This window comes from Vespa velutina, chromosome 13, assembly GCF_912470025.1.
Source record: "Vespa velutina chromosome 13, iVesVel2.1, whole genome shotgun sequence".
Classification (NCBI taxonomy): Eukaryota; Metazoa; Arthropoda; class Insecta; order Hymenoptera; family Vespidae; genus Vespa; species Vespa velutina.
In genome coordinates, this window is record NC_062200.1 from 1355691 (window position 1) to 1370000 (window position 14310).

Consider the following 14310-nt stretch of genomic DNA (forward strand, 5'->3'; position numbering starts at 1 on the left):
AAAAAAAAAATTACGTCATTATTTTCATTTTTATATCTGTAAAATATTTCAATGGAGTTTAGAAAAATCAGATGAGTAAAACTCATTCGAATTATCTTGCTATATCTGGAAACTTTTGCATTATAATAAATATGATTTTTGATAAATACTTTTATTTCATAAATGCTGATTAATTGTTTACAAAAGTAAATATTTGTAAAAAGTTATTCTTATCTTAAATCAAAATCAGTGATAGGATTTTTTACAGACGTTATGGATATTCCTGAACTAAGATCTTGAACTTTTCCTTCTTTCATCTATAAATATTTACATGTATATATATATATATATATATATATATATATATATATATATATATATATATGTATATATATATTTAAAAACGAAGATACTAAAACTTTAAGTAACTTACAGCTCGATAGTCAAGAAGCATTTCTTTAAATGCTAGAAAGTCTGTAACTGCAGATAATACTTCGAAAACTTCGCCATCTAATTCTGCTTGTTTTTCACTGAACAAAAATGATATATTCAATTTATATCTTTTTAAAAATGTTTTATACAAGATTAGCACTATATTTACCTCAAATAATGAAGAAAAACATTCATATTAAAATGTGGAATAATTTTTTGCAAATAATTAACAATATAAGTTTCCACAGTTTTATTCTGAAAAAACAAAAAAGAAAAAAAAAACAAAACACTTAATCTTCAAGACACAAAAAATTTGGATAATAGAGTTAAAAATGAAACTTGAAACTTACATATTCATTAAATATTTCTGTATAAATTAATTTATTCTCTTCAGTTGGTTCAAAAATGGTCCAATATTTTTCTAAAAATTCTTCCTGAATGGCATGAAAGCCATCTTCTATAGAAGCAAAATAAATAAGGAATAATAAACTTTTTCTTTCTTTTTTTTTTTTTTCTTTTTTTTTTCGAATATCAAATATACCTAATAAAAGATCTTCTATGTGGCCAATAATTTCATCGAACAATCTATCATTTGCATCTTTTGGAATTTCGGCAAGATTCTTTCCTGTATTTATTTCTAAACAATTATCCGCTGAATAACAAAATAAAAAACATTATCAAATAATTAAATCCTCCAGTGAATTTTTTTTATTGATCCTACGTAAAACGAATTATGAGATGAAATACTACTTCTTTCATATTAATTGCACGATGTGCGTACGCTTATGAGATGTAACGATAATAAAGACGAACCAATTATTTCGTCAGCCATAGTTTATATATTTTTAACGAATAAAACACTTAAATATTTTTTTTATATACCGAATGTAAATGTACTCAATCGTAACCTTTAAATGTTAACAGTGTTGATACTGTCACAAACTTTCTCATAGCAACGATTAACAACACTGCATCTGAACGATTGTCAAATCAAAATGGCTGCTATGTAACTTTTGAAAATTGCTCATCCATTTCTGATATATTAATTTAACAGGTAAGAACCTTTAATATTAATTTATGAAATAATTAATATTTACAAACAATGTAAACATTAATCGTATGAAAATGAAGAATCATAGTGTAGAAAGGTTATTCCAATAATATTCTAGAAAAAAAGGCGGGAAAATTTTATATAAAAAAGTCGTTTCTCATACCGGCAATTCTTCTTCGCTTTATTTCACCTCTCATACTAATTATCATTTCACTGTGTTTAGTAATATTATTTTCGTCTGATTACTTGTGAGAAAGTGTTTAAATAATGTGAGTACAATTTACACGATGATATATATTTGATATTTATATGAATATCTGTAAATTGCTTTTCAGAGAAGACAGAAACTATGGAAATATATACATTTGATAAAAGTCTTCAAGAAAGACTAGTAGAATTCAGTGAAATACTATCTAGCCAAAACAAAATAGTATCGGCATCACAAATTAAATCAGAATGGTTAAATTATGTTGAACTTGTAATAGAACCAGTTGGATGGCAAGCATTGTGGAAAATTCCTCGTATGACTTGTCAAGATTTAAAAATTCATTATCCTACTATTGTCGTCGTCGAGGCAGAGCAAGTTGATTTCAATGATCTCTTTGCATTAGTCAAAATCACAGCTGTACAAGATGACATTCATTTGCCTGAAAAATATGATGTACCTTTGATAGAATTATATCCAACTCAAAAACAAGAGAATAGGACTTTAGACATGGTTGGCACTGCCAGTTGTATAGATCAAGTGAGATTTTTTTATAATTATTTATGGATGCCATGGGACCTTGATGATGATGAAAATTCAGATTGGGTGACTTTGCATCTAGAATCCAGAATTAGATTATTCTTTGATATGAAACGGGGATGCGTCAATAAAGAGACTTGCGACGTAATCAGAACATTGATAAGGGAAGGAAGAGAAATCCAGCAAAAAATTTCAAGATTAGAAGAATCAATGTCCGATGAAGAGGAAGTTGAAAATTGTTTAATGGATGATGGTAAAGCTTGTCAGTTGATGAAACTTCATTTTCGATTGCAACAAATTAAAACAGAAATGGAGGTACTTGAAAATCCTGCAATTAGAGATATTCTCTCACGAAATCATAACTCTATTATGGTACAAGAACAAATAAGAAAGCATGGGAATAGTGATAAGCAAAAGGAAGCTCATTTTGTATGGCTCGGTGGTACTTTAACAGAAATAAAGAATGCTGTAAATAAAATTGAAACTATCATATCACCAAGTCTATTACTACAGTAAGGAAAAGAAAATTATTGTATATACAAACTGAAGATAATGTTAGAAATGTTATAATATACGTTTTGTTATAGAATGTATAGATGCCTGCAAGAAGCTTTGCTTGTTGCTGACGTTGGTGAAATTGTTTTTCTTGGAGAGGGACTACATCAAATTAAAGGCTCCGGTGCTCTAGAGGAAGGTGGCACTATCAAAGGAATTGGCAGGGCGGAACATATAATACTTTCTGCAAATGACATAGAAAGCCCACCATCTTTACTAGACTTTTCTGGACAAGAAGTTAGAGATATTATATAATATATATTCTAATAAATATATAAATTATTTTATAAGTATAAACGTATTCTAACAGATTCTACTACTCTCTTATAGGTTCTATTAGAAGACATATCCATAAACCTTGGTGAACTTCAGGCTGGTATCATTGTTAGAAAAGGATCTGTAAAAATGATTGGTTGCACGATATTTGCCTTGAATCAAAGCATAGTTAAATTAGGCATAGTAATCTTACCAGGTGCAAAATTAATAATGGAAAAGATAATTTTTGATGGATTAGGAACTGCTATTGTTATTTATGGAACAGGTGAAGTTGTTATGAACGAATGCAGCTTCAAAAATTGTATAGAGGGTGTCCAGGTAAAATAATTGTTTAGATAGATATAGATGGCTCACATAATATAATAAATTTGTTGTAATTGATGTAAATTATATATATATATATATATTTTTTTTTTTTTTTTTTTTTTTTTTTTTTTTTTTCAGTTACACGATGGTGCTTCTTTAATAGCAAAGAAATGTACTCTTGGATATTTCAAAGAATATGCTATTCGTATGGAAACACAGAAATATTTAAATGACACCGAGAGTAAAAGTGGTAGCATTGAATTATTAAAAAATGTAAACGAAATTTCATTGCAGGAATGCACTTTCCAAGATAATATTAAAGCAGATATAATTTTCAAATCAAGAGGTTCAACATCTTTTACTTCAAAACAAGATTGTAATACCACAATAACTTCTTAAAGTTGAAAATTCTTGTAATGCTATTTGAAATATAATTACATACTTCCCAAGTAGTTTATACATGTCATATCATAGTGCATACATTTATATAATATATCATATTTTTGTAATTGGATATTTTGTTGTATTGTAATGGGCATATGCGAATTGAACAAACAGATATATTTTCATATCGTACGTACAAATGTACATATTATTATGTTTATTTTGTAAAAAGAAGAATTTATAACAAGAAGATTATTAAAAATCTAAAAAATTCAAATAATTTATGCCAATGGTTTTTTAAATTTGTTATCAGATTGAAATCTTACTTTTCAAAGATGTTTCAAGAGGTCTGCGACGATGCTTTACAGAATGTGATATTATTTAATTATCATCTCATCCTACTCCGAGTGTATTATGGATTATTTAAATAATTATAAAATGTTTGTATCTATAAGTTTATTAAATGTAGCGGTACGAAAAAAGTTTATTTCGATGTTTACCCTTCGGAGTACGAAAGGAAACTGACGTAGTAAATCACATGGTCCTTCAAATTTCTTCTTCTTCTTGACATTAAACGATCGACGCACACTGAAAGAAAATTATTCCAAGTCCAACTTTTATATAATTTAACCATTGATAAGGTAGTATTTAGTTTACAACATAGCCACTAAGAGTCGCTATAATCAAAGAGAAAAATAATAGATCTTTTGATATTTTTAATTTTATCATCATTGTGAATGACCATAAATGTAAATAACAAAAATCGGTAGTTAACACAGTTACTAAGCATGAATCATTCTCTTATGAAACGAACGCTTGAAGATACCTATTGATGGTTTAATAAATTATATCGCAAATATTGAACAATTAATTAAAATTTTCAATTTATTTTCAAAAGTAAAGAATCATATAAATATTCAGATTGTTATAAAAGAATAATTTATTATATATACATATAAATATGTATATATGTATGTTTTATATTAGAGGCCTCTTATATGCCCATAATTTGTCATGATCATATATAGTATGAATCTTTTCATACATATATTTAAAAAAGTATAATAGATTGTCATATCTGCCATCATACTTTTGATTACAATTTGATACATTGTAATTTAATTCTCCAATAGTTAAATTATCTTCTTTCTCTTTATCCTCTTCTCTATATGTACATTCTACTATATCAAAGGCACATGTATGCAATTCTATTAAAAATTGATGAACTGCTTCTATCGTTGCCAAATACCATCTTGGACTTTTTTTCTGGTGTCGCCAGAATTGCGATATTCTTGATTTTAATATGATACATCGTAAATCTGTAAATCAATATTTTGTTTTAGCTTAAAATTATGTTAAAAGTTTTTAGAACCATATTAGATGTATACAGACCTCTTAATCTTTGATCTTTATATATTGATTTTGTTTGATGCCATGTACTATCGATAAATATTGCTCTTTTTATTGGATATTCATTTTTGATCCTTTCTAAAAAAGTTTTGCCATCTTGTTGGACTTCTTTAATAAATAAATTATCGATAGTTACAGCAGTTTTGCTAGGGAAAATGAGAACAGTCTGAGGGATAATGTCATTTATATGTGTAAAAAATGTAATGATCAACAATGAATTACAATGCTAATATTCTCATACCTCTTCGTTTTTTACCATTTCAGGAAAATCAGGATAAATATATATTTTTACATCTTCCGGTGCTAAAACAGCAGCATGAACCGCAGTACTTTTCCCTTCTATTTCTCTAGGATGTTTAATAATATCTATTTTTACAGGTAGCTTTAAAAATAATCAAATGTTATAGTCTATATTATTTATCGCATATTTCGTATATAACGTATAAAAAATATCTCAAAGGTACCTTTAAGCGAGGAAAATACTTTTGATCAATTACAGGGGTAAAGCATGTATAACAAAAAAATTTTCTCGACCTATAACAATGTTCACATATTTCTCTACCCTCTACAGTATCTAAAATTTGTGCATCATCGATCTTTAAGTTTTGAAAAGGAGCTCTATCAATAATCCTTTGCTTTTCTTCCAAATTATGATCTTTACCACCTTTAAGAACCATTATATTTGCTTCAGCCATATTTTTATTGTAAAAAAAAAAAAAAAAAAAAAAAAAGAAGTAGAGAAAATCCACAGTTTATACATAAAATTACTTTTACACGATATCGAATTAATCTTTCATTCGCATAATTCGTTTTGTCACTCTTAGAATCATAAAAATTATCAGAAATCTTTTTATTCGGATTCTATTTCAAAAATAATGCTAATATTAATTAACCAGGTACAATACAATAATAATACATCTTAGTTCAGCTTTCTGACACTCTGTCGTTAGAGAGCGTCAAAATATCTAATATTGCTCCCAAACGTCCATGTAAATATGAGCTTTGAGAAATATTTTTACGAAAAAAAAAAAAAAAAAGAAAAAAAAAAAAAAGAAGAAGAAGAAATTCCGTCTTTTTATATCGTCTTACTTAGAAAGACGCGTGCAAAGTCGTGACGTATGATCACCCACGCGTGATTCTGCGCGAAAGTTAGGAAAAAAAAATTTCTATGGGTGGGGTCTTGATAACGAATCCTCCCCCACTCCTTTCTTTTAGTTAGCGAATCGAGTCGGTTTTAGCGTACTTTTTATGGTCGTCGCATCAGACAACTTCGTTGGACGCAGCTTTTGTTCCGTACTTATAATTATAACTATTGTTAGTGTCAAATAATAATAAGTGTTAAAGAAATAATCGTCGTTTCGAGAGGAATGACGAAGTACAATTTCGAGGTCGTTAAAACTTCTTTAAGATCTGCATCATCGAAATTTATATTTAGGAAAGTTTTGATTTACGAAATGTACAGTGCAATATGAAAATAAAACGTTCGTCAATTTTCATGATTCGAGAATTATAAACGTTGTGTATGTAAAAAAGAAAGGAAAAGAAAAGAAAAGAAAAGAAAAGAAAAGAAAAAAGTAAAATAAAAATGTTTCGTAAAGTAAAAGGTGAGTTGGTGTCATTGTCGTTGATACTTCTTTATACAGTGTCCATTACAGTTATTTCTTTATACTTTCAGTTTACGTGTCAATTCGTTGCTAACTACCAATGATTGTACATGGCCTTCAAAGGTTATTTACTATTCTCTGACAACTGTGTAGAACGCTCGATCTTTTACTTCAAAGAAACTGTTTATAGTTTATATCTGTATAAAGGTTAGTAATATAAATTCATTTTATATTATACATAATATATATATATATATATATGTATATGTATATGTATATGTATATGTATATGTATATGTATATGTATATGTATATGTATATGTATATGTATATGTCTACTTAAAATTAAGGGATTAGATCTCGGATTTGTTATAGGTGTAATAATATAAAATGGAGTCTAATAATTGCTTTACGGAGAAAAGGAGAATAAGAGGAAAAGATATCCTTAGAATGGATGGTCTTTTACCACCGACTCGTCGTCTGCCAGTGTGCAATGCTGTAACCTCAACATCTTATAAAAAAAAAGAAAAAAAGTGGTCTATTGGAGGAATATTTAAGCGTATATCTTCCATGCGAGATGATGACAGTTCTTCTAACGAAGAAGAAATTGTTTATTGTAAAAGAGAACCCAAGAAATCTCCTAAAATCAATAAGCAATCAGATGGTATTGTACTTCATCCGGTGAAAAATAATTGTCAAACAGAATCTAATAATTTAATAACTGATACTAATGAACAATCCATGGAATCTCTTAACGTTCATATAGATTCTGTACATTCGCGTAGTAGCGATGGTTCGTTAGAAGGTTTGGGTAGGAAAATACGAAAAAATAAAATGAAGGCACGCGTAGAGGCTAAAAGAGATCGATTATGTCCTAATAGTAGTTCTGACGAGGATTCACGTATTTCCAATAATTCATTGGCTAAATCTCAATTAGAGGATCATTCGCAGAGCATATGTAAAACGAATTCTTACAATAGACGTACTCGAGCTGCTAGAACGGAACGTTATATCAAACGTTTGTTTAAAGAAGAAGTGCACATAGATGATGCTAATCAAATAAATTGTAAAGAAGATAGTTTGGAATGTTTAGACGAAGGACAACGTGTTATCGCGAATTTAAGTGATATACAACGTCAAATAATACATTCACGACGATCAACTATACAATCTAATGATCAAACTGGTACAACAAACAAGCCTATTATGTTAAACACTGAAAATATCAATATAGGTACAGGTTGTTCTGAGAATTGGTCGTACGGTAATAAAAATGAATATTCTACTCACAGACATTTAACAGATATGAATCAAAATAATTTTTATGAAAAAAATCCTCCTGGTCGTTGGATAGAACAAGATTCGAATAATGATTTCACGTTGGCGTCAGTGAAAGATCACGCGATTGAACGAAGATCGATGACAAAATCATCTAATCCACCAGATCCTCCACCTCGTGATCCTCGTCGTGTTCCTACCTATGCGTGCCATTCTTTTCCTTTTAATGGTAGAAGTCAAAAGAAAAGGCTTTTCGATGAATATACAAATATAAATATGGATAAGAAACTCGATTGGATTGGTACACGAGCTTATAGTTCGAATGAAGAAATTACACGTAGTAAAAATATTACACAACGTGATTCAGAAAATATGTTTCTTTTAGAATCGAATAAGATCAATATTCGTCCACGAGAATATACAAATAATAAATACACGTCGATGTGTAACCGTTCGAACGAGATTGAACATAATTCGCGTCGATTTCTTCAAATGGATGAAGCTTCAAAGTGTAGAAGAAAGAACAATCGTAATAATCAACTTAACTCGAATGTTAATGAACACGATGAGGGAGTAAAACAGATCCAATTATCAATGAACTGTGAAACAAATGGTATATATGGAAGAATCTCAGCGCGTAATACTCAATCGTCTAGCGAACGTTCGTATGCTTTTAGAAATAACAATGGGAATGAAATGAATTCTGAAGAGAAAAAAAACGAAACAACGAAAATGGATGAGGCAGCTTTAGAGAGGAAACAATCGTCGAAGAATCTTGAAGAAGCGATTTCTGAATTGGAAGCCATATATAATAGTTTACGACTTGGAGACGAGGATTTGTTAGATCGTGCTGAAAGAAGAAGCATGGAGGAATTTAGTCTTAAACATGGACAACCTGAAGATGAACAAGTAAAGCCTACACGTCCGGATTCACCTGATAGATTGAAAGATGATATGGCCTATAGAAGAATGCATCCTGTTGAACGACCAACTTCTTTGTCGGATATTATTGGACAATCATCGTTTTCAAACATTAGTTATCTTATCGCTTCACCTGTGCTTTCACGTAGGGACAATATGTTTGAAACTAAGTCACCTATTGGTATAACTCGTCGTGACGAACCGGATGTAACGAGAGACGACGTCGTCTTTCGTAGTATACATCGTGCCAATAATACACTTAAAGTGATTGAACCTCAACCACCTTTTGGTATACCACTTGGACCAGTGACCACTGCTACGGAGAGTGACTATCTGCACACAGTGCCAAATAAGTCTAATCCACCTCGTTCACCGTATATACCACAATGCGAACCTGACGTTATTACCGATGATTTAGCTTTTAGGACACTTAGAAAGGATGCCACGACAACATCAGCAAAGATTAACGTAGATAATCAAACAGAAGGTATTAATGAATCTGTTAATGAATTTCCTGCTAAGAAAAAAAGAGCTGTTAGGTCTCTTTCCGCTAATCTTTATGGGCTAATAAATCAAGAACGTATACATTTGCACAGACAGCCAAGCCTTCGTGAGATCAACGATGATATCGAGAATGTAGATAATAATCGTAAATTCGTAGATAAGATAAATCATTTTAGGCGTGTTGTCAGTGATGGCGAATTATCCGATCAAGGTAGTATAAGATGGCGCGGAGAAAAGTATACAAAGAATACATTTGATATAAATGGAAATCATCATGATTCCGGTCTCTGTAGGAAAATGCTTCGAGTTTATGTCTCGCCGTCAACGACGATGCAATGGTCGAATAAAAATTCTAATAATCGCGAAGAAACGCCAACGTCCACTTTTCTCAGTGCTACCAGACGGACTTCGTCTGTTGACATTACTCCAGATTCTTGGAAACCCACTCGTGATGATTCTTTAATTGGTAAAGATAATACGGATTCAGATTTCACTGCGTACAGTCGTTTGTGCCAAGACTTGGTAAATATAATCAAAGAATCCGATGATTCAGAAATAAAAACCAACGAACAGGATGTACTAATTGAAACTAAAAGCTCTGTTCGTGAAAGTAAAGTTGAGATTGAACCTTTAATTACAGAATTACGCAATGAACTTCTTGATGGTACGGTTCAAGAACATTTCAATGAAAAATCTGAAATAAAGAAAACCAATGAAACCAATGAAATTAAGGAATCCATTGACTTAAACCTAGACGAAGAAAATACTATAGAAACTGAAGATGATAAGCTCGATTATTATCTTCGTTTGGCAAACGAGAACGTGAAGATGATTGCGGAGGCCTTTAGCAGCGTGGCTGACCATCTACGCGATGGCATTGACGTTGGAGATGATTCATCGAGCCGTCTTAAAACCGACAGCGACAATACGCGTGAAACTAGCACTCATTCGTCATCATTTTTGGTCGATGTAGATGAAAAGACATTGGATGAGATGTCAACGTCCTCGAATAGCGAAGATCTTGTTAAAAAAAGCATTGAATCCGACGTATCCGTAGAGAAGCTTGATGTTCCTAACCTTAAAGAAAATAATGTTAGACGTCAATCGGACATAGAGATCGATCTTAACAAAGCCGTGGAAGATCTACAAATAGCCGCAGCTAGTTTGAATGGGAATGTACAAGAAATTGAAGAATTTGGAGTTCAATTAACAAAATTGAGTGAAAATTGTTTGACCGTCGAAGTCGAAGATAAGGTTAATGAAAAAGACGAGGAGAGACTTAAATTATTTATCGTAGAGAAGAAAGATGTTATTTCTAAGTCTGACGTAGGACAGAAAGAAGGAACAGAAAAGAATGAAGAACAAAAATGCGAGATGTTGGAGCCAATAGAAACGCAAGATGACGACAGGCGTATTGCGGTTCGCGAAGGTGAGAAGAATGTATGGGATGTTGATTTGAAAAATTATGACGAGAATTATCATCTCGCACGGCCGATCGAAATACGTGTTCCTTATGTAACTAACATCATTACTATAACTATAACAGAATATTCCATGGTTTTACTCGCTTGCCTCCTTGCACTGCTTTTAGCAATTGTAGCAGCGTCGTGAGAAAGATCTCAAATGCATATGAATATGTATGTATATGGTATGATGATATTTTATGGTGGGTGATGTGTTTGTTTTTATCCTGGGTGTGCCATCATCCATTTGTATTTTCGTCTTAATAATGTCGTAGGTTTCCAGGATATTATTCGTTCGGCATGTGATAAAGGTTACCATGCAAATGTGTAAATTCGATTACTATGGTGTCGTGGATTCACACGTATGGCGGCGACAGTGTGTGTTCCTTTTTTTTTTTTTTTTTTTTTTTTTGAATGTTTAAATAAAAAGAAAAAAGAAAACAATACGCAACTCTCTCTACGAACCGATTGAGAAAGGAACGATTTTGTCGTTCTCGTCATCGTCGTCGTCGTCGTCGTCGTCGTCGTCGTCGTCGTTGTTGTTGTTGTTGTTGTTGTTGTTGTTACTACTGTTGCTGCTGCTGTTATTGTTGCTATTGTTATTGTTGTTGGTTTTAATAAAGTTTAGACATTTGTGCCGCATCTTCTGCAAAATCTAACCTCCATCATCAAGAGTCACGGTTATACGTCGTCCCCGATATCTTTCGTTTTTCTGTTGGAATTTCTTCTTTCTTTTATTTTTTTTTATTATTTTCTTATTTTTTAGATGAATGAGGAGAGAGCATTTCGTTATTATAGGAAGTTTTGCGTTAATACGCATAGATCGCATTTTGTAATAATGTAGAATCTGATGGAAGTATATTAAACGAGTACGCCCGTCGGTAAAATCGCATAAGAAGCTTAGATGATAAAATGAATGTTTGATACGAACTACTTTAACGGAATACTAAAATAAACTTAAGCGTTTCAGTCTCTGACTCATAGCTAACAACGAAAGTGCACTCGGTAACATCGTACGATTTTGAATATAATTACTTTACAATTATATTATTACAAACTTTTTTTCTATTTTTAAAAAAAAAGAAAAAATATAAAATAAATTTGCAAGTATATATTTATATATATGTAAACCGTGAAGTGAGTGCTACATCGGAGTCAGTATCGATATTATTTCGGTGACAAGGATTCCTCTCTCGGCGAAAGAAACGAGGAATTATCGATCGCAGGCGGCGAAGTGACGTCACCAAGGATCACGCCACATCTTCATCCATTGAAACGAGCCTTGCAATTGGTCCACAGTAGTTCAACTATCTATATCCATATCAAGAATAGTTGGGAACTGTTTTGGTTTGCAAGCTGCATGCTTTAACGAGTTTGGTTCCTAGTACATCGTATTATTGCATAAACAGGAATGTTTTTTTTTTTCCTATTTTTTTTTTCTACACTATTTTCTATTTTACAAATTATCTCAATTTATTTATAGAAGATGAATAAAATAAAATTTAACAATTCTAATATATATAATTCATATCCGTTGTTTGGTCTTTTGCGGGCATTTAATTCTTTATCCTGCGATTTAAAAGATATCTTCTATAGATAAAAAAAAAAAAAATAAAAATAATTTGAATTTAGTTTAATACTAGAGAATATTATCATAAGGCGTAACAATAAATTTATCATAATTTATGTGACCAGGTATAAAAATGCAAAAAAGTATTTGCATTATGTCGTTTTATCTTTTGAAAACGTGATAATGATTTTCAAAATAACGATAATAAAAATAATTAAAGATTTCAGCAAATAGATATTTTTCGTTGTATCCGTTAATTATATACATTATTCCGTCAAATATGTACATAGATTATATTAAAAAAAAAAAAAAAAAAAAAAAGAAAAAAAAAGAAAAGAAAAAAATGCATTAACTTTAAGACGTATTTTGTACCCGCGTTACGAGTTTCATGTTATTTCCAGTAGATGTCGGGATAACGCAACCTCATCGATCCCGTTAGTTTAAGACTCGCGAGCGGCAAGATGGCCGCGTCTAGTCCGTATCCTATGTACGTCGGTTCGTATTTTCCAATAGAATTAGTAGCGTCTAACGCGTAACACGTTACGGAACGTTTCTCCGCAACGAGTTTCGTCCAAACGAATAATCTTGCTATTGTCGTTTTAATGAAGAATTAATCGGCTCAACAGGGAAATATAAGAAATTTCTAACAGCTCAAGCCGAAAAATATAAAGGAAAATTATGGAAAATTGAGAAAAACTCTTTCGAATGTTAAACCGGTCTACGGAATTTTCTTCTCATATTTTGAAGAGACGAGAAGTAAGCATATCGAGAAGTAACGCGGAAGGATAGATTAAAGGAGGTTAATTTAGTAAGAGGTAAATGTGTTAGTGTCAGTGATAGGTAAGAGAAGCACGTGGTCTCACTCCAGTGCTCTTCGTGTGACAAAGACGTATCGAGTGAAAACTTAATAATACGACGAAAGAAAGAAAGAAAGAGTTAAAGAGGGAGAGAGAGAGAGAGAGAAAGAAAGAAAGGAGAAGGGGAAGGAAGGAAGAAGGTAAAAGAAATCCATAGGTATGTTAAACCAAAAACAACAACAAATATTACGTCATTTTTTCTCGATGATTATTTATTGTCATCGAAATTAAATTTAATTTAAATTCTTTTCAACTTGGCGCTCCAACTAAGATACACGATTCTCAAAATAACTTCGTCAATCTTATATAACGAAATAAGAAACTTTCAAAAAAAGAGAGGAAGTGAAATATATATATATATATATATATAAATGAAGATCCGATCGTTGAGAATATATCGTTCACTGATGTTAATCATAGTAGAAGTAATAGTAGTAGGACAGTTCGAGGAGGAATTCATGCCTTCCTGATTTAGCATGTTTATTTCTGTTTTATAAACTTAGAGTCTTCTCTTTCTTTATCCAGAGAAATTCCATGTGTACATATATATATATATATATATATATATTTATATTCATTGTAAAAGTGTCGGATTTCATTTCGGAACGACGGAAACAATGACGACATTGACGGCAATAACAACAATGTCGTCTCTTAGACACAATCAGGCTTTATAATTTACGTAGTATCAATGATCAAAGGTTAAATATTTAGAGAAGGAAGATAAATGGTATAAAGTGAAAAGTGCAAAACAATATATTTTCATTCGTAATCGGCGAAGAATCAAAATACTTTTCGAGATATAACAACGAAGATACATTGTATAGCGCGCGCGTGCATGCGTACACACATACACACACACACACATACATACACAACATATACGTGCATACATACATATATAACACATATACGCTCGTATATACATATGTTTTACCGGCTTCAGTCGTGTACCATTCGGTGCATACTACCTCC

The 14310-nt window shown here is 31.3% G+C and overlaps 5 protein-coding genes across 14 annotated transcripts in view; 3 read left to right on the forward strand and 2 right to left on the reverse strand.

Annotated features, from left to right (window-relative positions):
* Positions 1–116: 116 nt before the first annotated feature.
* Positions 117–3304, reverse strand: LOC124953840 (ADP-ribosylation factor-like protein 2-binding protein). Of its 3 annotated transcripts, none has more exons than XM_047505830.1 (6): positions 1626–3304; positions 953–1063; positions 762–868; positions 581–666; positions 413–509; positions 117–296 (listed from the first exon to the last, which is right to left on the reverse strand). In XM_047505830.1, exons 1-6 carry the CDS (start codon positions 1669–1671, stop codon positions 210–212), a joined length of 534 nt encoding a protein of 177 aa, XP_047361786.1. In that variant the 5' UTR covers positions 1672–3304; the 3' UTR covers positions 117–209. The 3 variants fall into 3 exon arrangements, with proteins under 3 accessions (XP_047361786.1, XP_047361787.1, XP_047361788.1); XM_047505831.1 differs by lacking the exon at positions 1626–3304 and adding an exon at positions 1320–1539; XM_047505832.1 differs by lacking the exon at positions 1626–3304 and adding an exon at positions 1225–1524 and having other exon boundaries at positions 118–296.
* Positions 1117–4562, forward strand: LOC124953837 (protein nessun dorma). Of its 2 annotated transcripts, none has more exons than XM_047505825.1 (5): positions 1117–1465; positions 1798–2719; positions 2795–2999; positions 3093–3356; positions 3483–4562. In XM_047505825.1, the coding sequence occupies exons 2-5, from the start codon at positions 1812–1814 to the stop codon at positions 3741–3743; spliced, it is 1638 nt and encodes a 545-aa protein (XP_047361781.1). In that variant the 5' UTR covers positions 1117–1465; positions 1798–1811; the 3' UTR covers positions 3744–4562. The 2 variants fall into 2 exon arrangements, with proteins under 2 accessions (XP_047361781.1, XP_047361780.1); XM_047505824.1 differs by lacking the exon at positions 1117–1465 and adding an exon at positions 1580–1731.
* Positions 3424–11770, reverse strand: LOC124953839 (tRNA-uridine aminocarboxypropyltransferase 1). Of its 2 annotated transcripts, XM_047505827.1 has the most exons (6): positions 11374–11770; positions 5603–5802; positions 5380–5520; positions 5121–5304; positions 4819–5047; positions 3424–4316 (listed from the first exon to the last, which is right to left on the reverse strand). In XM_047505827.1, the coding sequence occupies exons 1-6, from the start codon at positions 11549–11551 to the stop codon at positions 4160–4162; spliced, it is 1089 nt and encodes a 362-aa protein (XP_047361783.1). In that variant the 5' UTR covers positions 11552–11770; the 3' UTR covers positions 3424–4159. The 2 variants fall into 2 exon arrangements, with proteins under 2 accessions (XP_047361783.1, XP_047361784.1); XM_047505828.1 differs by lacking the exon at positions 3424–4316 and having other exon boundaries at positions 4342–5047; positions 11374–11764.
* Positions 6115–12185, forward strand: LOC124953830. 4 transcript variants are annotated; one of them, XM_047505796.1, is made up of 4 exons: positions 6377–6742; positions 6814–6949; positions 7118–10874; positions 12047–12180. In XM_047505796.1, the coding sequence occupies exons 3-4, from the start codon at positions 7133–7135 to the stop codon at positions 12085–12087; spliced, it is 3783 nt and encodes a 1260-aa protein (XP_047361752.1). In that variant the 5' UTR covers positions 6377–6742; positions 6814–6949; positions 7118–7132; the 3' UTR covers positions 12088–12180. The 4 variants fall into 4 exon arrangements, with proteins under 4 accessions (XP_047361751.1, XP_047361750.1, XP_047361752.1 ...); XM_047505797.1 differs by having other exon boundaries at positions 6378–6742; positions 11675–12185; XM_047505795.1 differs by lacking the exon at positions 12047–12180 and having other exon boundaries at positions 6115–6742; positions 7100–11352.
* A 573-nt stretch (positions 12186–12758) lies between these two features.
* LOC124953834 (long-chain-fatty-acid--CoA ligase 4) overlaps positions 12759–14310 on the forward strand; it is a 17462-nt gene continuing 15910 nt past the window's right edge. For 2 of the 3 annotated variants that reach the window (XM_047505812.1, XM_047505811.1), the window contains exon 1: positions 12759–13492. The gene's annotated coding sequence lies outside the window, so the exon portion shown is untranslated. The remainder of the gene's footprint in view (positions 13493–14310) is intronic. The other variant, XM_047505809.1, reaches the window with a different exon arrangement.